This window comes from Enoplosus armatus, chromosome 20, assembly GCF_043641665.1.
Source record: "Enoplosus armatus isolate fEnoArm2 chromosome 20, fEnoArm2.hap1, whole genome shotgun sequence".
Classification (NCBI taxonomy): Eukaryota; Metazoa; Chordata; class Actinopteri; order Centrarchiformes; family Enoplosidae; genus Enoplosus; species Enoplosus armatus.
The window spans coordinates 10,578,022-10,603,246 of record NC_092199.1 but is presented as its reverse complement, the minus strand read 5'-3'; the positions used below and the strand labels follow the sequence as shown (position 1 = coordinate 10,603,246).

Sequence of the window (25,225 nt, the reverse complement as noted above, 5' to 3'; positions counted from 1 at the left end):
ACAAGAAGCAACATTTTTGAGTTTAAAGTTACCAGATAAAACGACAGCTATGATTATAAATGTATCGAGCAGCACTGCTCAGTTTGAAGAGGGGCGGGCTGACTCAACCTGCCACTCCCCGCTCAGGCCTTCACGGGCACGCGCCTCTGCTCCTGCGCGCTGTCACGCTCCACTACCAACAGGCACGGAATTCCAGGGAGGAAGTCACTGAGATTGGGAAACGAACAACAACTCCAAAGGTGCCGAAAACACAACGAACCTGGGGACGAGAGGAAGTCGGAACACGGCTATTCCTCACTGGGAGAAGTAAAAACAGCTAACTTTGGAGTATGGACTAGAGGCGCCCGGTGGCTGCAGATGGAGGCGGCGAGAAGTTTAGTGTTTGTCGGGGCCGTGCTGCTCGGAGTGACGGGCGCGTTGGGCAGAGAAGGTGGGTAACTTTCACAGCCTTTCTCCTCTCTAATAGCTCCGCTGTTAGCAAAATAGACGCTCTGCCTCAAGGGGATATAAAGGCAGAGCATGTGGGTTGTATTTGAGCAAATGTTCGAGCTTCGGCTTGGCCCGAAAGAGGTTGATATTTCTGGCTAGGACCACATTCCTCCGTGAGTCCGCAGCCTCGTCCTGTCTCAGTCACTGCGGAGGGCTCGTGGGATTTATGAAGCGCTGATTAGGGGGGAAAAAAATCACACCTGTCACACATGAGATTTACTGTTTGGACAGAAAACTCAAATGTAGCAACTTAAATCACGTTTTTGTTGCAAATATAAACAGTGCTACAACATAGTGGTAGAGAAACAGGTGAATATGAGAACCTGCTCTGCTGCTTGGGGGACAGAGAGAAACTCTGGCTGACTTGTGCGTGCAGGCGGACGTTAGGCTGGTTTGCTCTCCGCGTAAACAAAAACAAACCAACAATAACAGACGCTGCATTGTGTGCCAGGGATCATGGCGATGTCAATTATTCACTTCTGGCTCCAAAGAGGACATTGTCTGATAGAGGGCCACTTGTCACACTTGGACCTTGAGTGCATGCCAGTAAAACGAGCTAACTGAAAGTGCAAATCTGCAAGATAGTCCTACGTCTCATGATTGTTTTGATAATGCTAAAGCAGAAGAGCATTAAATACTGTATTTACATGTGGGGTCACATCATGCATTTTCACCCTTTTCTTCTCTTCATGTTAGAGCTGAAACATAGTTAGTTGATTAATTGTTAATAGTTAGTTGATTAATTGAGTTGATCTGCTTTTCCTTCTCTTTAATTACAATACAGGTTTGGACTCTTGGTCAGACTAAAGAAAACAACTCAGGACTCAATTTGAAGACATTACTCTGGGCTCTAGGACATTGTTTTCTCTACTTTTATACGTTTTAAAGGCCAAACAGTTCGTATCAGTCATTGAAAATAATCTTTATTAGCAGCTCTAGTTTGTAATTGGGCTTGCGTAGGCCTCCATATTGATAGAGGTCTATTTTAAGACGATTCAGATATCAATAAGCCTGGTCAGATGATTTTAAAAGCATTTAATGTGTCACAAGCTAATGGCAAAACATATTGAAATCAATAACTCTGAGAATTCCTTCCACTGCAGTCTTTATTGACATGTACTGTTTTTATGGACATGGACCCTTGTTAAAAATCAAAACCCTGCTGAGGAAAAAGGCCAGTGCATGATAACATGATTATACGTTATCTATGTTATATAAGAATTCATTCAAGCCCTTACTACAAAATGACTAATATGAGTAAAAGAATATTATAGAGCTTCTTTCTCTTTTATGAGCTGCCTGCCCCCCCCCCCCCCCCCCCCCCCACACACACACACACACACAACCACCACCATCATCACTACTACACACGCACAAACAAAGCCAATAGTTACAGGTGATGTGATTTCCAAATACAACTGCATTGTTGGTGGGAACAGGTCGGTGCACTTTACTCCACAATGTTGTTCTCTGAAGCATCAGTGGAGTGACAGCGCTGTGATGAGTTAAGCAACGCGTCATGCACAAGTGGATAGTTCATCAACAGTCTTACTTTCAGTTATTAAGGGTTGATATGTCTGTGTTTTTGACCACACACACACACACACACACACACACACAAACACACACCCTGTGGCCAACAAGTGTATGGTTCCAAAGGTCAGCAGTTGTGTTAGGTGTTTTTCCTTTTAGTGGTCGGAGTGAATTATTTCAACAACCTGCTCCTGTGTGACATATTGTGTGTGTGTGTGTGTGTGTGTGTGTGTGTGTGTGTGTGTGTGTGAGAGTGTGTGTGTGTGTGTGTGTGTGTCTGTCCACAGAGTTCATGTCCTCGTCACACTCCAGTGCACCCATTGAGCGAATCTTACTGGAAAGTGATTGTGTTCTACTGAATCGCCCTCAGTGGCAGGTTAACTCAGCCAGCCGTGACTCACCAGTCCAGGCTGCGCATTAGTGATCTAACTCACTCTGAGCTGAGGAAGGGGGCCGTCAGTGGGCCGCCTTACCATCCTCAGAGGAAACTGTCGACACCTTCTTGTGTGCTTTTCTAGGATTTCAGTTACACACCTTCAACCTGTTTTCATTTACGCGGACACACATCTGTACAATCACAGTTTTAAGATAACTCACAGCACACTTGTTAGAACTATTTCTTTATAAAAACATGTTGATCTTCAGTGCACGTCTCCTGCAGAGACAAAGTTTCTACTAAGGATCTGTGTTTGGAAGATCATTTGTGGTTGTATTTGGATCTTCTATCAATGTGTCACTTCCTGGTAGCTCAGTAATAAAAATGAAATGATAATTTCTGGTGCTTGTTTTGGTGCCTAGAGGTTTAAGACCATATAATTGCAACATCCTTGGTTCGAGTCCGGCTGGTACCTGTTGCATGTCACGTGTGTTACAGATCAGTTATTAACCGTTAATAAGTGCAACTTTTCATTTACCAGGTCGTGAATCACGGTTAATAACAATTAATAATAATAATTCCCCTTAATAACATTAATAAAACCAATTTAGGTGTCTACATGTTTTTTTCCAGAAAAAATTCATATAGTCAGATTTCCCCCAGAAAAATGTTGTGTACTTGACAAAATGACAATTTCAGTTTAACTTCCCAGTATCATACAGACCAATGTGAAGAAGAAATTGACAGCTGAGTGATCGGTGTATACTTTTGCAGCATGTCACCTAGTCCGAATCCAGCCTTAGATTCATTAGGTTTTGAACATGAATTGACTCTTTGTCTGAACGTTTCGTGTACACTTCTTTTACATTTAAGCTGTAGATGCTTTCAAACTGCAGTCAATGTGTAAAAAAAGCATGCAGGAGATGGTCTGATGCAGTGGTGTTTGTGTATTGTAGTCTATGCATGACAGAGTGAATGAGTGAGGAGTTCATGTTTGAGGCTCCAGTACAGTACGGATCCTGTTCTGCTTGTCTGTTGAGCAATACCTGTTTTTTCTTCCCCGGCTGTAGAGTGAAGGGAAAGAAAGAATGTGTTCAGGGAGGTTGGGAGAAATTTTAAGGTTATGCAGGACACGCTGCTAGGATTAGCCTTGCATCAGAATTGGGACCGACTTGTTAAATCTGAAGGATAAATAAACTTTACAGAGAAAGTCCTGTTGGATCAGCTTGTTCTGTTTGTGTTGAACTTTGAAGGGACCTGATCCATTAGAGGAGAGTCGGGAGTCTGTTCTGGTGTGTCACACTGCAGGCTTTTCCACATTGGTTCAGTCTAACTCCTGCAGTAGCATCGCTGCCACCGTGTTTCTGTCACTTACCGTACACACACACACACACACACACACACACACATTGGTAAACACACATGGGTAAACACACATGCACACTCCCTGTGCTAACTGGTACGCTGCCACGCACAGGTGTGGCTTCAAGCTGGCTTTCAGTTTGTAGATGGTCTCAAGGAGCACACTGGTACAAGACACAGTTTACAGCCGCTACATCCTCTCTCTAAGATCAGTCACTATTACATTATGACACATATGTTTGTAGCAGGGACTGAACAATCAACTTTCTATTCAGTGACTTTTTATTAGCTGACATTTACCAAAAACATTGCATGATGCATGCTAACATGATGTATCATGAAAGAAAGGTTTAGCAATGTTATTTTTTTTCATAATTGATAAATAAGTTACTACTGCTTAAACTACTAGAAAATGTAAAAGTTGAAGTAAAGCAAGTGCAAGAGCAGGGGGGTACGCTTCCAACCATGTCAGAAGCTGTTGGCCACGCGGCCACAGAGAGAATCGTTTAAATGTGAGGATAAGTGCACAGACAAAAGACAATCTTTCCTTGAAGGCAGCAATAGTGTTGCACCAAAAGTGAAATAGTGGTATAAAGAATGACAAAAGAGAGCTTGAGAGAGAAATTCAAACCTTTCTCACCTTCGCACAGCTGGCCAGTCACTGTATGAAATGAGTGTCGATATGATTCAACCAAAGTGCTTGTCGGATGGTCTGACACCGAACAACATGCCGTACAAACTAATTAGTTTGATTCAAGTTCCTGTGATTCATTAAAACCTGCCTCTGCATTTGCGCCAAAACACTGAATGAGATCTCAATGAATGCTGGATTGTTTTAAGTGCAGATGAGCACTGATTTAAGAACGAACAGAAATTTTAAAGGTTTGCCCGTCGGCAGCCTAAATGAACACAGGAGGACGAGAGGAAAGCAGAAACTTTCTCTGATTCTTCTTGAAACACCTGACCAGTGGAAGTTTCCAGAGCCAAGTTGCCGTGATATACTGTGCAGAAGCCAGCGCTAACACATTTAACTATGTGTGTGTGTGTGTGTGTGTGTGTGTGCGCTTGGATGTCAGTTGCAGTCATTAGTTGTGTGGGTGACCTTCTGGACACAGACATTGTCTCAGGATCTGGAGGGTCACAGGCTGCTGATGTGTCTTCGAACAAGACTGTAAACTAGCACCTGGTTTCTCTCGCCCCCCTTCCCCCCTCACTGGTGAAATACAGACATGCGTGTCATCTTTTAGATATGCAAAGACACACATTCCTGTGAAATGACACTTTCCAGAGTCCAAAAAGAGTTGGGCAACGACTCATGGACTTAAACTGACAGGAAGAAATGAATGGGGGAACTTTTTGAGACAACTTGGCTCTTAAACCAGTTAATAAGATGCAGTGAGTGAATTCAGAAGAGGAAGGCAGGGATAGTGACATGACGGTGGCCAGATGGAGCAAAGTAAGTGATAAAAGGGAGAGTATTTTAGGCCACGGGGACGGAGGGGTGGGCAGCTCCTCACAAGGCCACGCACACACACACACCGGCGTTGCTGAGAGACTTTTGGAGAGCAAACAATGTGGGAATCAAAGGAGAGGAAGCTGAGAACTGGCTTTACACACACTTTTTAGAAATGGAAAATCTGCTCTGTTGTGCTTTCTGTTACGGCACATTTACCTAATCCCCAGAGCTGGAGCCGCCTGCGTTGTTTGTGTTTGTGTGTGTGTGTGTGTGCGTGTGTGTGTGTGTGGTGGTTTGTTGCGAATCAGGGAGTCAGTTTCTGTTGAGATATTCTGTCTTACTCAAAAATGATTTAAATGCTGGAGAATAAAAGCACAACTCCCCTCTTGGCTTGACATGTAAAACTATTTTCCATGATGACATCACCGAAGAAAGCAGTGATTAGTCATTTGATGTGATATTTGACACAAGCTTCAACGACTGGGTGTGTATTTTTGGCACCAGCTCTATTAATCATAGACCCATTTGCTGCAGTAGCTTGCTGTCAGATTTTAATGTGGACCTTATTTACACTTTATGACCCAGTAGTTCTTTGCTGAGCTCGGGTGCTCGGCCATCACCAGGAAGCTTTACGTGGCAGACACACATACGTGATAAGAGCATGTCTTGAGCATATATCTCCTGAACTTTGCTGAACCCCAGCGTATCATGACAATCACCCTCCTCCTGTCTGACAGTACTTCCTGTTCCTCCAATGATGTCCGTCCAGCCTTCTTTCCCAAAAGGAGGTACAGAGATAGCACTGGGGGCTTCAATCAAGAAAAGTGGGCTGACTATTGAAGGGCTAATGGAAGGGAGCCAGAGGAAGTCATTTATAACCTCAGCAGAGGAGGGGCTGTCCACTGTGTGACTGCCTGCTAAAGCATGGGAGCTATGTGTGCACAAGATCCCCCATGAATTGTAACGCTGTATGACCCTGAATGTCACGCTGTGTGTGACCCACTGTGGGGAATCTATGCTCTCTGCTGCCAGTGGAAAATATATCATGTACAGTAAGAGACAGACAGAGGCCATGCAGATGGTGTGTGTGTGTGTGTGTGTGTGTGTCAGAGTACCCATTCAAGGCCACTTGTAAACTGTTACACAGTCAAAATATGTGGAGGCCTTACAGCATATAACACAAGATCCTCTGCCTGCAACTGTACATGTGCAAAAATCACTTTTATTTAAAGACTGAGCTCATGTGAACATGAGAGCAGAATCAACAGGCTCTGTTCTGTAAATATATCTTATTTATCACAGAAATCTGTTCTAGGAAATCTGTTTTTAAGTGGCCTAGTGTGTTATGAATTTAAATGTATTTGAAAGAGATCAAATCAATATTTTAAATGGACTTCAATGAGTATCATACATTTTATCATACATGTTTTATTGTAGTTAATTCAAAGTTAATAATGCACTTGTTGTGCGGAGCACTAACTGTGTCACTGTGAGTTTCTCAAGTTTAATTTGGTGTTCAATTATGAGAGTCAGAAATACTTTCTTTAGTAGGTATTTTAATTGGATCATTCAGATGTTACACAATCATGCACCAGTTCAGTTTGAGCACATTTAGTTTTACCACCCCAGAAATAAAGGCAATAGTTCTGGCAATTAATTAGAGTTTTATTTGTTAATCTGATTCATGTTTAGAAACATTATACATAAAACAGCATGAGCAAAGAAAAGGTTTGTAATAATATTTTACATGCAGGATGAAGTTGGTGGTTGATGTTATCTGTTGTTGTAGTGTGCCTGGGTACAGACATGAAGCTGGCCCTGCCCTCCAGCCTGGAAAACCACTACGAGACCCTGAAGCTGCTCTACACCGGCTGCCAGGTAGTCCACGGCAACCTGGAGATTACACACCTTCATGGAAACCCTGACCTCTCCTTCTTACAGGTATATATACAGAGTGTGTTTTTTCTGTAATAATGGCTCCATTTGTAATATAACAGTTAACATGGGACAGGTGTTTTTGGTCCTCATGTAGGCTGTTTCACAGAAAATGGGGTTTGAATGGAAACCGAGTTTAACCTTGGCACAAAATAAAGACAAAACAAGTATTCAGTTGGTTTGCTTAGTTAGCTCCAAATGTTTTTAGTCAATCCACCTGTTTTTGTTGCCACAAGAGACTCATCCCTCTTCACTTCTTCGTCTTCAGGGGATCGTGGAGGTACAGGGCTATGTACTTGTAGCTCATGTGTCGGTGGGTCTGGTGCCTTTGGACAACCTTCGGATCATAAGAGGCAGCCAGCTGTACAACTCCAGCTATGCCCTGGCTGTGCTGGATAACACTCTGAACGGACAGGGGCTCAGGACGCTCCGGCTTCGTAGCCTCACAGGTCAGATGGGTTCAGAGTTGATGCCCAAACCCAGTATGATGTGACTGGACTGGGGTTGGGACTGCATGTTTGAGACTTATTAATTTTATCAATGAAGCTTTAAAGGGAAATTCGGGGAAGTTTGTAAATGTGGAGGAATGTTGTGCCCTCCTTTCATCCAGCATCTGTTATCCACTGTAACAGTAAGTCGATGAGCTCCTCTTACATATCGTCTCCTCTGCAGAGATCCTGTTGGGTGGGGTGTATATTTGGGGGAACCCCCAGCTTTGCTTCCCAGACCCCCAGAACATCACTTGGAGGGACACTTTGGACGAGCAGAACATCCATGCCAGGCTGCACAGACTGCAGCCTCGGGCCCCTAAATGTGAGCAGCTGATTGACTATTTGAAATATTGAACATCCCACAGGGTAGTACAGGAAGAGAATCTTCACTTGTTTACAGTGTGCCAGAGTTAATACAAAACAGCAGACAGGACGGCAAGCAAAGGCACTTCAACATGTGTATGAAAAGAAAACTAAAATGTGTTTACTGTACTGTATTTACATTAAGTGTGTTTTTAGCAACATTAGGGCTGTGGACCTAGTGCTGGCAATGTTAGTCCAAACTAAAATATCTCAACTATTGGAAGTATTGCCAAGAAAAACTTTGGTACAGACATTCATGGTCCCCAGAGGATGACTCCGACTGAATTTGGTGATCTCCTGACTTTTAGAGTAAAATATCTAACTATTGGGTGGATTGTGGCCACATTTTCTATAGATATTCAAAGTCCTCATAGACAACTTCTAATGACTTCAGTGTTCCTCTATTTGCCCAATACTTTGTTCTTTGGCTCAATACCTTCAAAATGAATGACATTCCTATCAACCTCAGCTGTACTTTTGTGTTTAGGGCTAATTAGCTAATATTAGCACGCTAACAAGCTAAACAAAGATGGTGAAACTGGTACATTTGAACTGCTAAACATCAGTATGTGAGAACTGTGAGCATGTTAGCATACTGACGTTAGCATAAAGCTGAAACCACTGTGTCTAAGGGCTGTGATATGCTAGAAAATAACTTGTTTGTACAACGTATTTTCCAACCTCGTCAGGAGGAAAAAGTGTTCATGGCTGTTCTGTACACCCACACTTTTAGGCGGGGTGAAAAGCCGGCAATGATTGAGAGGGAGGAAACACGATATTGTTCACAATCTCTCCTGGAAGGCATCCATAGTGTTGCACTTGATTGAACACACGAAAAGTCCCAGAAATAGTTGTGTAAGAAATGAAAGAAGTGTACCTGGCCAATCACTGCATGAAGTGGATGTAAATGTCAAATTGTCAGTTTTGGAAAATTCTAGAAATTGTCGGACGTTGGAAAGGTATGAGGGGGTTTCCAAAGCTATTCGACCATCCAATAGCTAGTTCTGATTAAGTATACTAGCGCCTTAAATGCGGCCCCACAGAGCCGCTAGCAGAGTTGTAGACTCTTGATTTCTGTGTTTCTCTAGATAAATTGTTCAATTGTGGGATAAGTGCTCAGCTCTCCTCTTCTGGTACAGGTCCAAGCTGTTCCTCTGCATGTGGGAGAAGCTGCTGGGGAGAGACTGCACAGGACTGCCAGACCTGTGAGTTAACATGCGCGGAGTGTGACAGTGACACTATTTGGTTTTCACTGAAATAAATCCAGAGCAGGTGAAGTGCAGATAAAGATTTTCACTTTTTCATCTTTGCTCAAAGTGACCCGTATCAAATGTGCGTCTGGCTGTCAGCGGTGTAAAGGTCCCCTTCCCAATGACTGCTGTCACACACAGTGTGCTGCTGGATGCACAGGACCCAAAGACTCAGACTGTCTGGTAAATGACACACACAGATTTATCAGATGTTTGTTGTATTTTATATCTTCAGTGTAATCTTCAGTTTTTTGTCATTTCTGGAGTAAAGTTTTTCCTCCATCCTCTTCTCTCCAGGCTTGCCGTCACTTCAATGACAGCGGTGTGTGTAAGGACAACTGTCCTCCACCCACGTTCTACGACCCCGTCACCTTTCAGAGCAAACCCAACCCAAACAAGAAGTTCAACTTTGGAGCCACCTGCGTCAAGACGTGTCCCTGTGAGAACTTATTTTGAAAATACCTTGTACACCTGGCGATTAAGTTGGCTGTTGGGCACCTTGACGATAATAGATGCCGAGGGGAGAAGAAGAAATTATTTATTCGCTTTTCTTGCCAAGATATCCACACACACTCCAGGGATTCAAACCTGACAAAGTTATTATCACATTTCTGCCTTTAGGCTACCTGCTTCCCATTTCATTTTACCTAATTAATTTTCTTTTTGCTGCAAAGATGCCCTTTGAACCTTTGTCTCCCTGTCTATAGATAACTATCTGGCTATGGAAGTGGCCTGTACTTTGGTTTGTCCCAGAGCCAACCAGGAAGTTGTCATCACGGACCCAGATGGAAAGGAGACGCAAAAATGTGAAAAGTGTGAAGGAGACTGTCCCAAAGGTGGGGGTCATTGTGTCTTTGTGGGCACATTTGCATACACAATTGGACACAATACATTGTTTACATACAGTCAATGGCAACTTTATTAGGCTCACCTGTACAATCCAATGGAGGTGCAATGGTGTGGGGAATGTTTTTTGTTTAGGCCCCTTTAAAACCAATTAAGCATCATGTAAACTACGTGAGTATTGTTACTGACTGTATACATCCCTTTATGGCCACAGTTCACCCATCTTCTACTGGCTACATCCAGCAGGATAATTCACCATGTCACAAAGCACGAACACGACAATAGTTCAGTGTAGTCCACAGTCACCAGATCTCAATCCAATAGAGCACTAATTGGAAGGGGACAAATCTGCAGCAACTGCATGATGCTATCTTGTCAACATGGACCAGAATCTCTAAAGAATGTTTCCAGCACCTTGTTGAATCCATGGCACAAAGAGTTCAGGCTGTTCTCGGGTAGTCCTACCCAGCATCAGAAAGGTGTACCTAATAAAGTGGCCACCTTGAGTGCATGCAGTATCTATCAAAAAGTACAACAGGGGAAAAACATTTCACACTCTGTGGCTCAAATGTTACATAACTAATGTTCTGGATTTGTTTAAGTTATGCATTATCTATGTGCATGACTTGGTGCTTCAGTACAGGTGATTGTGATTTGCGTTACCTGTACTGATGTTCGCATGCTGACAATGGTGCGACGTGAACCAACCTGTTTCTGCAGTGCCTTGTTGTTACAACTGGGGTTTGTCTCGTGAATCAGGATCAGTTCTAGACACGAAGGGGTCTGGATTTTACTCGGTGGATTTAGCTGGATAACTCCGTAATACTGCCTTAATAGACCCCAGCTATCACATAATCTCAAGTTATTTTGCTTAGACTGTCCATTGTCATTGCATATGTTATAGTTAACTTTTTGGCCTCAGTTGGAACCTCTATTGCTAGACAACGCAAGCAAGGTGCATTTGCAACAAACAGTAATATAGCTCTTATTTTTCTATTACATAAAAAAATAAAGATATATGTATTTATATACAAAGACCAGACAGGGTTTATTAAGAAAACACCTGTCAGCTCCTTCACATCGCCGATCAATGCAATACGCCACACTGTATTCTCTCTAGTAAGTTGAGTTTAATTTCTGGATTTAAGATAAATTGGTTAAAATCGGTTGTCATGGTTTGTATTGCAGTGTGTTATGGTCTCGGTATGGACAGCCTCGGTGTCATGGACAACCATGGCGTCACCATGGTAACATCTTCCAATGTGCAGCAGTTCAGCGAGTGTAAGAAGATTTTTGGTAGTCTGGCCTTCTTCCCTCAGAGCTTTGCAAGGTAAGAGACACAAAGGCCAGACATAACCACATAACTCATATATACAGTTTTAGATACTTTACAAATGACAAAATAAAGTAATTAAACTTTAAAAAAATTTAAACATAACACTCATGTGCTCTTTCATAAGCACAAATAGCCCAAGACTTTATACTACCACAGAGCTACATCCCTTCCATTCAGCCCTTCAAATATTTGACTTTACAGCAACATTTGTGGGAGATTCTTTGTGCAAGTCAACGGGAAAGTTGAGCCAAACCCTTTTAGATTAATGCACTCAAATGTACTTCAAACTTCACATGTGGATGTTTTACACCTGTACAGTATCTTTGTGTATCTTGTGTGTGTTTTCAAAGAGAAAAATAACGCTTTTGTGTATTTTCTCGTCATTGTGATTATTTAATTTAAATGAAATCTAATTCAAGTGCAATAGAGACACATTTACACATCATGGCAATAAAACAATGTTAAGAGTAGAATTTATATCCAGTAATAATATACACAGTATATATCAAACTAGTCGGCTGAGTCACCAGTCGCTCTGTGGACGTTAAAATGAAAGGTTGGTAGATCGGCCTACGTGACACCACCTGAAGCTGAGATGCCTGGTGCCTGATAAATGATCTTGCATGTGCCAACTGCTCACAATGAACGTGTTAAATGTAAATACAAAACTGAGATAACCTGCACCACAGGGGATTTTATCAGTGAATAGAGGTTTTATCATTTATAGCTATCTAGAAATCATCAAATGATATACAGCCCCTTTTTGTGTGTTAAATTATGTTTTCATTATCCAGGGACCCTGCCACCAACACATCAGGCCTGACCCTCGAGCAGCTGAGCGTCTTCAAGACACTGGAGGAGATTACAGGTACTGAACGCTGAGGAGAACCGTGAGGATGCGTTTGTTGATCTCTTTCTTTTTTTAAGCTTTTACCAAGAAAATAAAATCAGGTCATTCATTTTTTAAAAACCACATAGAAGCCTGGTTTACAGGGCTTACTATATCACCACTATTGGAGTGTTTTTAGTGTATTTGTCGGATTTTGCTGTGCAGGTTATTTGTACATTGATGCCTGGCCAGAAGAGTGGAATGACCTGAAGGTGTTTGAGAACCTGAAGGTGATCAGAGGCAGGATGCTCTACAAGTAAGACTTTTAAACTGACTGACACCTCTGTCTTTCTTTTCTCTGCATGTCTGCACATTAACTTTATTGTCATATAACAATGTAAAAAATAAAAAACAAAAAACAAAAGAAGTAGATGTAGATGATGTAGAGTGTGTTTCTTTCTTTCTGTTTGCCACTGCATTGCCAGGATGTAAAAGTCTATCTAGTATAGCATGCTCAAAGTAGGTCATACTGACAAATATGAAATCTGCTTGTCTGACACTGTTTTATAACACAGTCTGACATTATGGGCTAAATGTTTATCAGAACAGTCTCATTGTTTCTTTGTTGTAATTAAAGTATCTACCTTGGTGTTTTTCTTTCATTCGTGTTGTTAATTTGCTTTCATGTGCAGTGTTATTTCTTTTTTAAACCTTCATTTGTGACTTAGTTGTCATTTTTCTTTTCTCATTGTACTACATTGTACTTTCTGGTCCCTCACAACTTCTCTCCTTCTGTTCAGGGGTGTGTTTTCACTTGCCATCCAGAATCTACACATCCAGTCTCTTGGGTTGTGTTCACTACGCAGCGTCAGTGGTGGTTTGGTCCTGTTGCACAACAATTCCCAGCTGTGCTACACCACTTCACTGCCCTGGGAGAGTCTCCTCCATCCCACCCAGGGACCCCACCTCATTGTGAGCAGCAACCAGCCCCACGAACTCTGTGGTAGGTGAACATAGCAATGCTAAGGTCCATTAAAGTTATTGTGGGTTGCACTTTGATCGGACACTTGGCAGCCTTTTTTATTTGTATTTTAAACAACATTCATGGAGGTTGTTGCACAGTAAATATTTGCAATTGATAAGAAAGATGGTGCATAGTCCTTCTTGAGGGTTTCTCTGTATTTTGTTTTGCAATTATCAATTAACACAGTCATAGTGAGTCCTGTTAAGTGTTCCAGGAGCAGAGGCCAACAATATGTACAGTGTGCATCATGCTCTTGTTTTCTCTGTATGTGTTTTCAGAGGCACAGGGGCGTGTTTGTCACCCGCTGTGTGAAGGAGGCTGCTGGGGCCCGGGGCCCAGCCAATGTGCTTCCTGCAGGGCTTTCCAACGTGGCACTGAGTGTGTAGAGCAGTGTGACATCTATCAGGGGTAAGAAAGTGTGTTTGTGTGGGTGTGGCTGCGCTAAACCAATAAAAAGCCAAGTGATGATGTAATATATCCAAATAATATGGTATACTGTGTGTCCATAGTTCCCCAGTAAAAAAAAAACACATCATGTATTCACCTAAAGTAGAAGTGTGAACAGATGGATTTATGTGGGGTTGACTGGATTGGCAGTCAATGCCAAATGCCAAAGTAGTCACAATAAATCAATCTGAAAGCTTTTAATTTAAATTGTGCCCTTAAGCAACTGTAGATCATTGACAAAGCAAATGCATGTGATAACACTGTGGACTCAACGGATATTGGTACGATATACATGTATGTTAGTGAGATATTTCAAGATGACACAGAAGTAAGATAAATCAGTAGAAGGTGAAGTGAATATCCAGCAGCCAGTTTGGCCAGCTTAGCTTAGCATAAAGACTGAAAACGGGGGGAAACTGCTAGCGTGGCTCTTTCTAAAGGTTACAAGTCCGCCTTCCAGCACCTCTAAATCTCCCTGTCTTTATATTACATTTCTTTATAAAAACAATATAAAAACCGTCTTAACTATTTCTTTAATAAAAGAATATCATGATATGATCACATCATCACAATACGATTACACTCAAAGTTGATAAACAATAATAGACATTGTCTCTCTGTGGTTCAGAGAACAAGTTATCCTGTGCAGGTCCTCTGGTGAGGCTCACGTTAGCAGTTATTTACAGCTGGGGCCCCCCTTTCTAAAAACGTCCTAATGACAGTGTCAAGTGCTTTAGATAAAAGCATCCAACAAATGCCAGACTGTATAATATGATGTTATGTTACATCCCCGCTTTGCTTGTGTTGCAGGTCTACACGTGAATACACAGAAGGATCTTTGTGTGTCGCCTGTCACGCAGAGTGTCGACCTCTCAATGGCTCCGCCTCCTGTCACGGCCCGGTAAGATATTCATACTGTACAGTGCTGAATGGTACATTTTGGTGGCTTTCATACCAAAATGATATCTGAAAATGTCTCATCTACTCAACCATAATGATTTCTGACCTTTTGGGCTTACAAAAGTGGTTAGATTCTTCAGGATGCAACTCCTGGACACACAAATGTGCAGTTTGTGCTTATCCAGATGTGTTCATTCTTTGCCAGAAGATAATGTCAAAGTGACCCAAATATTTTTTATTTACAAGTTTCCCCACAACTGTTAATTCCTGCGACCCTGCAGAGAAAAAGGCAATTAAAGATTGTCGAGTCTCAATTTACAAAACGGTTTGTATAAAAGTACTGAAATGTTTCTCTCTGTGTGTTTTCAGGGTGCAGAACATTGTGCAGAGTGTCGACACTTCCAGGACGGTGAGTCTTGTGTGGATCACTGTCCCAGCGGTGTGAAGGAGGATCAGCTAACTGTATGGAAGTACAGCAATGCCACAGGACACTGTCTGCCCTGCAACACCAACTGCACACTGTCGTGAGTGGACACACATAGCAAACACAAGCACACACTGCACACACAATGAACCGATTAACAGCCGGCGCTTCTCTGTTTCAGCTGCACTGTGATGGATGAGAGAGGCTGCCCCATTGATACCAGGACAGGGTGAGCTACTTCAACTCTTCAGACACTAAAATGGTGTCTGTCTGTGCGAGTCATTTTGTTTTCAAATATTTTTTCTTTTAAGGAATAGGAGCTGTGTTGAACTGTTTTTCTCTGTTCAGACCGGGTACAACCATCGCGGCTGCAGTGGGTGGGGTGGTGCTCTTCTTCATCCTGCTGGCTTTGCTGGTCTTCTACCTGAGGAGACAGAAGAAGCTGAAGAGGAAGGAGACGATGAGGAGGATCCTGCAAGAACACGAGGTGGGCACAGAGCATGATAAGAAGCACCGGTTAGAAATAAAGTTATTTTGTAGTGTGTAGTTGAAACAGGCGGGAGTTGAATGCCAAACATAAATGAGACGTGTGTTTTACATGAAAAATTCAGTGCAGAATTTAGTTCTTGGGTTCCCCTTGGGTGTCATAGTGTGTAATGAGGGAAACTGCCATCTGCTTCTTTCATATGTACAGCTGGTGGAGCCTTTAACACCCAGTGGTGCATCACCGAATCAGGCTCAGATGCGAATCCTGAAGGAGACTGAGTTGAAAAAACTCAGGGTGCTGGGAGCAGGAGCTTTTGGTACTGTTTTCAAGGTATGTGAGACAGTTCTTTACAATCCGACAACATTGGTTTTTATTTGGATATTTAGCTTTACATATTTGCTGTGTTTTTGAATTGTTTGGATCATTTGCTTCAGGGTGTGTGGGCTCCTGATGGGGAAAATGTGAAAATACCAGTGGCCATTAAGGTTTTGCGAGAGAACACCTCACCAAAGGCCAATAAAGAGATCCTTGACGTGAGTACAGGCTAGATACACACATACACATTTACAGTACACATAAATACAGTTCTCAACTCCTCAACATCTTTCCTCTGTCTTTTCCAGGAGGCCTATGTGATGGCAGGAGTGGCCAGCCCCTACGTGTGTCGCCTGCTGGGGATTTGTCTGACCTCCACGGTGCAGCTGGTCACTCAGCTGATGCCGTACGGCTGCCTCCTGGACTACGTCAGGGAGAACAAGGACCGCATCGGCTCCCAGTTCCTCCTCAACTGGTGTGTCCAGATCGCCAAGGTATGTAAACAAGGAAAAAGGTATCATCTTTTTATTGGTTTAGATGCACACACTTGCTGCTACTACTGCTACTGCTTGTAGTAGTGGAAGTAAAGGTGAATGTTGCTGATCATCTTATTTTCTCTTTCAAATTTGATGTGGTATCAGTTTGTATATTTGTGGACATGTGGATTTGTGGGTGATGGATATGTGTGTGTGTGTGTGTGTGTGTGTGTGTGTGTGTGTGTGTGTGTGTGTGTGTGTGTGTGTGTGTTGGGGTAGGGGATGAGTTATCTGGAAGAAGTCCGGCTGGTCCACAGAGATTTGGCCGCCCGCAATGTTCTGGTTAAGAACCCGAACCACGTGAAGATCACCGACTTTGGTCTGGCCCGTCTGCTCGATATAGACGAGACCGAATATCACGCTGAAGGAGGGAAGGTAAGACCGGGCTGTGACTGTAGGAGCATCTGCACCGGGGACGTTCACAGTTATTATTATCATTATTATTATTATTATTATTATTATTATTATTATGTATTTAAACCGACATTCTATATCTGTGTTTCTAGGTTCCAATTAAATGGATGGCCCTGGAGTCTATTCTGCACAGGAAGTTCACTCATCAGAGCGATGTCTGGAGCTATGGTCAGTATCACTCAGGGCTGGAAATGGCATTAAAGACATAATGTAAAAAAACTGTTGAGGCATTTTTGGAAGTCCCTGTGCTGCTGTTTGATCGGGCTGCAAAGTTAATCTCTCAGTTTTTGTAATGTATCATGATACTGCAAGGTGTAAGTAAGGTTTTAATGAAGAGAACTGTTTATTTTTCATAAAAACTTTATTTCTTTCATCAGTAATTTTAGTGACAGAAGTTAAATGGGGGACACTTAATTTTCTGATGTTTGCTGATCAATGAAATCACAATAAATGGTGGCTTAAATCAGACACACTGAATTGACTCTTTTCATATGTGTAAATGATACATTTTTCAATTGTTGACTGTCTTTTTTTAGATATATTACTTTAGAGTAAAACTTGTGCTGTTGTAATCATACGTTTACTTCTCAGGGGTGACGGTCTGGGAGCTGATGACGTTTGGTGCTAAACCGTACGACATGATCCCAGCAAGAGAAATCCCGGCTGTTTTAGAGGAAGGAGAGCGGCTTCCCCAGCCCCTCATCTGCACCATCGACGTCTACATGATCATGGTCAAATGTCAGTAGTTCTTACTGCAGCGTTATGTTTTATATTGTTTATTATTATTACTTGCCCCTAACAGAGTTGCATGTTGGTAGTTAGTGTTGAAGATGATTGATTGACATCTTGACTTTATGTTTGGGCGGCAGGTTGGATGATTGACCCAGACAGCAGACCGAGGTTCAGAGGTCTGGTGAATGATTTTACTGCCATGGCCAGAGATCCACCTCGCTATGTAGTTATTAAGGTATGCTGAAAATGTTTTACTTTTGTGTGACTGTGCTTACCGTACCTTGTCATGTAATGCTCATGTCATGTGCTTTGTAGCATGTTATTTGTCTAAAACTTTAATGTTTGTCCTGGTTTCCCTGGAAAAAAAATATATATATATTTTATCCATGGGGATAAATAAAGACTTACTTATACTTTCTTCCTGCAGAACGATGAGCAGATGAGCATGTCCAGCCCAGTGGACAGCCAGTTCTTCCGGATGCTTCTGGAGGAGGAAGGGAACAATATGAGGGAACTGCTGGATGCCGAGGAGTATCTGGTGCCGCAGCCAAACCACTTCCCCAGGACTCAGGGAGACATGGCTCAGGCCAACGGGCCTTCCAGACACCAGTCATACAGGGTCAGGAGGATGTTTTGACTTTGGATAGCTCTGTGTTCTGGGATTTTACTTACCACCATTTTACCACTGATTCGAGCAATAGATACACATGTTCTCCAGTCATTGTTTTAAACTTTTATCCCTATGCTCAGACAAAATATATAGACTACGTTCAGCTGGGACCTAAGTTGATACACATAGCCATGGTTGAGAGTACATGTGTCTACAACTTCTTTGGTGACCCTCAGAATTTCAATGCCGTTAATTAGCATGCTGACTTTAGCATGTAGCTCAAGCCTGCTAGCATGGCTGTAGACTCTTGTTGTATTTAATGTTTTACAGTTTTTTTTTTACTGTATTTTTACATCACTTTCAATGCTGCATCATTTCAGTAACATTACAGGCTATAGAGACAGAATCAGATCAGATCAGAATCAGAATCAGAAATACTTTATTGATCCCCGGGGGGAAATTGTACAAGTAAGTACAAGTAAGTAGTGTGATTTTTGACTGAGACAAAACTCTAGAATCTCTAGAATGTAGGTTTAAATTACAAACCAGCTATAGTCTGATTTGCATTACATTTTTCAGCTGTCCAGATTCAATCTGAATTTCAATATAAATACATGACTTCTACTTAGCTTAGCTGTTTGGTTATGTAGCAGCCATATCTGGGAACCTTTGAGGCTGAATTCACCTTCCTGTTTAATGTATCTCCCGTCTCTCTCCAGCAGAGCAGAGATCAGGGCTTAGATGTTGAGCCCTCCATTGCTGGCGGGCCTCGGAGCATGCACTCCTCCCTGAGCACTCTTGGCCGCAGCCAGTACCCGACCTTACCTTTAGGAGCCAGCACCTCTAACGGCCTGTGGACTCCTCAGTACCCAACTCTGGCTCGCAGCCCCTCGGCCGGGGGCCAATCTGACTCGGTCTTCCTGGATGGGCCTGCGGACGACCCCTCGCTGCCCCCGGCCAGCCCCGGACGTTACTGCAGAGACCCCACCTACTCCAACGGGAGCCAGGGCGACCTGGAGACAGACGGGCCAAATGGCTTTCTTCATCCTCATCACCTTCATCACTCACTGCCCAGACGGAGTCATGGGTATAATCATAATCATGCCCTGCCAGGTGAGTGGGAGGTTGCTTCCACTGTAGGCTCTAATTCAATATCTTTTGTTCTGACTTTCCTTTCCTCCTCTGTCTGTTAGAGTACGTCAACCAGGAAATTCAGGATGTCAGGCACGGGATCTCCGAGCGGCCCAGCACGCTGCCTCGAAAAGGCTCCAGAGCAGACCGACGCCTCCCTAATGGCCTGAGCTCCGGTCACAGTGTGGAAAACCCGGGATACTTGGTCCCCACGGGCACTGGGGCCTCCACCTCACCAGCCTTTGACAACCCTTACTACCTGGACCTTGTGGCTAAAGCCAAAGCTGTACCTGGGGCTGCAGCGCCGGACGACCCCGAGGCACTGGAGAGAGGAGGGGGAGTGCCGAGGCATGTGAACGGGTTTATGACCCCCACGGCAGAGAATCCAGAGTATCTGGGACTAGCGGACACCTGGAGTGGATATACTTGAGGAGAGGAACTTGTGGAGTAATGTGATGAACTCAAGAGGAGTCACAGAGTGTGGTCTACTGAGAGAAAGGAGGAGCGAGAGAAAGGGAAGGTGAATATTTGTGTGACAGAAATGAGCTGGGTGTGTGATTGATATTGGAAATAGTATGTGCATGTGGAAGTGAATCTTCTCTTGATATCGAGTGAAGCACCTGAATCCAAACCGGTCGAGGTTGTCCGGCAAAAGTCACCCAGTTGTGACGCACCATGACTCGACACAGTGTAGCATTAATCTGGTGTCTGTGGCATCATTTGTATTCCTGTCTTCCTCTCAACAATCTGCGCTCTCTATGTGACCGTTAAGTGCCAAAAAAGAAGTTCACTCAGCGTCTTTATGTAACTCAGTATTTGAGTTCACATTGTCAAAACCCGTCATGGTACGAGAAGGGTCTGATTATCACAGAATCCAACATTTGACTGGATGAATGATTGCTGATTTTTTTATGTTCATTTTCTTTTAACTTGTTTAATGTTAACGTGTTTTTACCACATGTGAAGCATTTTGTGCTCCTCAGCCCAGCTAAAAAGAGAAAAACATAGAGTACTTCGACAAAGTGAGCCATGATGTGCATTAAAGGTGATGTTTAGTATTCTGGTCACTTTCTCTCTGACCTGATGGGGGTCTTGAACACACTCAAAGCCATTTTGTTTTGGCCAGAGAAGGCCCTGCAGCCCATCTGGCCAGTAGACATGCTCCCTGAAAGAAAGGCATCCTGTATGGAGAAGACAGAGGCATTGTGCCACACTGATGTATGTGGTTGTTAGTGTCTGTGCCTGCAGCTACTTTGTGGTACGGCAGATGATATACGAGGTACTAGCAGACTTTTTAAGCTGCAAAAATCTCAAAAATAACGTTTTTGTTTGTGTACTAGCAACTAAGTTAGAGCCAACTTTTCAGGGATTTAAGATTTTGCAAAGAGGGAAGATTATGTGCAAATTGTGCACAATGCACTACATGGTAGGATACTGCATGTGCCCCCTAGGCTTTTGGTTTTGGTGGCCTTTCACTGTGCAAGAAAGCACTACAAGCTATTAGTGAGTATATTCCACACGAAGTGAAGAATTAGCGTGTATGTATATACATGTGTTTGCTACCCTTAAAGGAACAGTTGTGCTGTTTGTGTGTTTGTGTAAAAGTGAGCAATGCACTTGACACTGGAGCTGAATGTGAATCTGAGGAGGCAGAAAAACATCGCTCTGCTCTGCTCGGTTTGGATAATCAATGCATGGCTCGAATTCCACTCAGCGAGAACACACTGGCATCCCAGTTAATAATCAACAGCGTTTTTTTGAAGAGTGTTTTTTTTTTTTTCATGTTAACTGGTGTTGGGCTGGGGGAGGTCAAAACGGAGTCAATGGAGCCATTGTCTGACCCTCATGTCCTTGTTTGGAAAGTCAGCGCCCTCCCAACTCGCACGTCCCGACGACTGATGTGGTCACAGTTTGGAAAAGAGAGAAACAGAGTTTTCCTCTGCAGAGGTTTGGAACTGGGCCGCAGAACGTGGTTCACTGTTAGGGGCTCGAGATCTTGCACAAGTCTTCAAACAATTGACTGGGTTGTTGAAAGATGCACCACCCTCCGTCAACATGTCAGTTTTACTCTGAAAGTCTTTGGGAAATGTTCTTTTCTTTTGATGTTCTCATACGGGTTTTTGAAGAGTTTTGTTCCAGAAAATGATCTCTAAAAAAATGATACCTGACTTTATATAACAATTACTTACATAAGATTTTATTTTAATACCCTCAACTATCATACTAACATTGCTTAGAATGGAATTATTATTGAGTGATAAGATTCACATAACAGTTTTTCATATTTATATATATGTTTTGGAATGAAACCCTTCATGTGTTGTCGTTGTCAGGTGAAGACCTCATATCTCGTTGAAGTTGACTTCTTAGGAGAAAAGCAGACTTTAGATGGAGTAAAATGTATCTTTGCATTGAAAAGATTTGAAAATAAAAACCTATAAAGAAGCTTATAACCCTTAGGTGCACCCCCTGAGTTTTTATATTACCCAATAGCGCCATTGAATCCTTCAAATTTCCGAATGTTATAAAACATCAACCAAAGGTGTGAGGATATTTGGGGATTCAGGGGTGCACTTGGGCGTTCAATAAACTACCTACGAACATGAACATTGCCTCTGCTGGAGATACAAGGTTTTCACAGGACCGTAACAATGTTATAGCACAGCTCACAGATGTTCTCGCTTCCTTAAGAATGTGATATTTACTTCTGGATATTATGAGATCACGACCTTATATACAATCACAATGAATGTTCTGCTGTTTACACTGAAGTGTCATTTTGTTTAAAATGTTAACGTTGGATGTCTCATGTAGTCGACACATTACCCAGGAATCTCACAGATGAGGGGCTGATCTACCTGCTGTCCTCCTTAAAACCTTTCTGTAGTTGGTCTTTTTCTTTGACACAATTATTTCGTCATATGAAACCATTCAGTTGTACTAAAACCAGAACACAGAGCCTGAGGACTGGCACTGGTCGTGGTCTGGTGGTTTATGGTAACACGTTATATTTCCTGCCATTCTCCCTGTTGAAGTGTTCTCAAGCAAAATGCTGAATCATCATCAGCTAAATGTCAACAAAGTAAATGGTTGTTTGATCCTTTTTGAATTGTGAGATTGAGCAGAAGCGTAAACAGAATGAAAATGGGGCCTCTGGCTGTTTTTATAAGTTTGTTAAACATCTACAAAAGTGTGTTAAAAAGTCTCAAATGTGACCGAAGCAAGAAACTCGTCCAGCAGTTAAGCCCAAGACGAAGGAAGGAACAGTTAACTAACAGGAGTGTGCTGAAGGTTTTTATAAAATTAAATATATGTAATTTACATTTTTAAGAAAATGTATTTTTTTGTACTTTTCATGTGAATATTTTTTACCTATCACAGTTTGTGTGATTGTGACAGGACATGAGTAATAACAATTTTATTGGGAGTTTTTTTTAATGCATCCTTTCCTATTTGGTCAGTAAGTCCCATAATGTAAATGTGTAGTATATATAAATACAACAATCACTTTGGTAGCTAATTTGATTGAATACATTGTGACCAGTTGCTCTACTGTGGAGGGAGGGGCAGAACATACATAAGAAAATATTTTATGAAGAAATGGTCATTTTTATATGGAATTGTTTGCATACATTATGTGTGTCATTAAAAGCATTTAAAAGACTTTAAACTCCAATGTGTTCTGATCCTTTTACAGAGAGTGAAAAACTTACAGTTCTTCCTCTCATATTCTAACACCAGACCTCTTTTCTTTAAACTGGATTAAATCCTGAGATCTTCACTGATATATACAGTGGCCCTGAGGTGCAAAAAACAACATTGGACACAACATGTTAAGAAAATGGGAAACAAGATTTTAGAGAATACAACAAAACAGAAAACACAGCAACATTTTTATGTGGTTTGTTTTTTTTTTAAATGTTAATGTTTTTGGTTTTATTATTGTGTTTTCTGAAATATCATTTTCTGTTTTGTACCTCAGGGCCTGCACTTACATGTTTCAGCTATGATATGAAAAACAGGTCCAATATCTGTTCATGAGTTCTTATTTTCGGGAGATTTATGATTGAAAACTGTCATGAATTGTCAATGAATCCTGTAGAGACCCTCTCATAAAATATTGATTGAATGTATTAAGTTTGGTTTGTCTAAAATGCTGATTGATGTTAGGCACTAAATGAGCAACAGAAATGTGAGAACATGACCCAGGCAGGTCACTGTGCACAAACACAAACAAACTGTTCCTGCCACCCAGTGATGATAACTGGAACTACAACAAGCAAAGGCTTTCCCCTTTCTGTTGGTACAAATCATTCTGCTCCAGAGGGGTAAACCTGGCACACATTGAAAGAGGAATGAAACCACCAAAAACTTGGTATTTCATTTAATGAACCTCACTGGAGATATGTCTGTAGGCGAAAGAGGCATTCGTCACGTGTTCAGGGATTAGAAGACTGCAGCCGAGGTTTTTCTTGTGCACTTTGAACTCTTAAACTTGCCTCTAAAACTAAACTATTCAATGATCGAACTATGACGTGGCTATGTTTAGTAGAAACACGTACATGTATAGTTGAATGATTTGAGGTGAAAGTGTTGAATAAAGAGACTTGATTCAACTGGCCTGATGGAGGTTAACCCTTGACCTTTGACCTCTAACTATCCCCTGAGGCAGAGAAATCTTCATTTTAACATAAGCAGATTATATCACATGAACTACTTAACCAGTAAATAAAAATAACAGCACGTTAAACAATGAACTCTACAGTGCCTGGAGTCAGCTTGATTCTGTGTTTATCAAGAAAAGTACAGGCCAACATTGAAAAATGATCCTCAGTGTCACTTGCATATTCAAATCATACTTTTCATAAATAAACAAATTGGCCGCTTTATTACAAAGTCTTATCCAAAAGCAAGGGCACATTCTCAAGGTAAGCTGAATATTAAACAGATCATGGCTTGCAAGAAATTAGCAAATGCCTCATGGGTATCTTACGTATTTCTGTTCTATTTCAGGTACAGGCAATCACTCATCACTCTTGGATCAATCAGGGTGTCCCTGCTGGTAAGAAATGCTTCTGTATGTGCATCCTCGCTCTCAGAATCTAACCTTCAACGTCAGTGAGCCTTCAGGGGACATGTTTGGACACTGTGGTGGGGACCTGATGGCAGGTATTATAGTCTGGGCTTCTCTCAGCGCTCTCTTCTCTCTGGTTGGATGTCCTGCATGTGTTGCTGTCCTCTGGGAACTGCTTCGGAGACACAAAGCAGGAACCCCCATCACCCCCAACGACGTCTTCATGCTCAACCTCACCGTCATGGACTTAGTCTTCTTGCTTTTTGTCCCGTTTGGGCTGTGTAACTTCCTCCTGTGGCACATCAGGTCCGTTCAAATGTTTAGTAATTTCCTGTATGCCCTGAACCTGGCAGGACGGCCTCTCCTAACAGCATGTATCTCTCTGGACTGCTACCTGGCTGTGGTCCATCCCGTCACCTACCGCACAAGGAAGAGTCTGACCCCCCGGGCCCTCCTGGCTGCTGCTGTGTGGATCATCACGGTGGCTTATGGGTCCGTGTCCACAGTGGTTGGTGAGCTGAACCACAACGCCTGGGCCATGTTTGTGTACATCATAGCGCTGCCCATCATTGTTGTCTGTGATGTCTCCATCCTCTGGACCCTGAAGAAGTCCCACCCTGCAGGGGGAGACCTCCACCCCAGGAAGAAGAAGGCTCTCCAGATCATCACCAACAGCATGGTCATGACCGTCACCTCGTACATCCCTCCGGTGCTGGTGTACATCCTTGGGGATCTGATTGTTAGTGATGAGAGAGAGTATGAATGCTTTTTAGCGATACCTATCCTAATAATCCCGACTGCAGGGAGCACCATCATGCCTCTGCTCTATTTGGGCAATCTGGGGAGCCTCTGCTGTTTGGTCTAA

General features: G+C 42.5%; 2 protein-coding genes across 3 annotated transcripts; both read left to right on the top strand.

The window, feature by feature from the left end:
• Positions 1-249: 249 nt before the first annotated feature.
• erbb2 (erb-b2 receptor tyrosine kinase 2) lies at positions 250-19,733 on the top strand. 2 transcript variants are annotated; one of them, XM_070927603.1, is made up of 27 exons: positions 250-430; positions 7,006-7,157; positions 7,420-7,600; positions 7,824-7,964; positions 9,145-9,210; positions 9,323-9,438; positions 9,553-9,694; positions 9,963-10,091; positions 11,290-11,431; positions 12,232-12,305; positions 12,492-12,582; positions 13,067-13,269; positions 13,569-13,698; positions 14,548-14,638; positions 15,007-15,161; positions 15,243-15,290; positions 15,410-15,548; positions 15,756-15,878; positions 15,983-16,081; positions 16,172-16,357; positions 16,619-16,774; positions 16,906-16,981; positions 17,405-17,551; positions 17,683-17,780; positions 17,973-18,164; positions 18,878-19,268; positions 19,349-19,733. In XM_070927603.1, the coding sequence occupies exons 1-27, from the start codon at positions 358-360 to the stop codon at positions 19,714-19,716; spliced, it is 3,909 nt and encodes a 1,302-aa protein (XP_070783704.1). In that variant the 5' UTR covers positions 250-357; the 3' UTR covers positions 19,717-19,733. The 2 variants fall into 2 exon arrangements, with proteins under 2 accessions (XP_070783704.1, XP_070783703.1); XM_070927602.1 differs by having other exon boundaries at positions 18,875-19,268.
• A 4,622-nt stretch (positions 19,734-24,355) lies between these two features.
• On the top strand, positions 24,356-25,225 carry LOC139303627 (free fatty acid receptor 3-like). The gene has a single exon (XM_070927470.1). The coding sequence runs from the start codon at positions 24,356-24,358 to the stop codon at positions 25,223-25,225; it is 870 nt and encodes a 289-aa protein (XP_070783571.1).

Bases quoted from the DNA above. Each gene is read 5' to 3' on its own strand.
- erbb2 (XM_070927602.1), top strand. From the start codon at position 358: ATGGAGGCGGCGAGAAGTTTAGTGTTTGTCGGGGCCGTGCTGCTCGGA. The intron at 12,306-12,491 runs GTACTGAACGCT...TTTGCTGTGCAG, and splicing joins GACACTGGAGGAGATTACAG to GTTATTTGTACATTGATGCC. The intron at 16,358-16,618 runs GTATGTAAACAA...GTGTTGGGGTAG, and splicing joins GGTGTGTCCAGATCGCCAAG to GGGATGAGTTATCTGGAAGA.
- LOC139303627 (XM_070927470.1), top strand. From the start codon at position 24,356: ATGCTTCTGTATGTGCATCCTCGCTCTCAGAATCTAACCTTCAACGTC.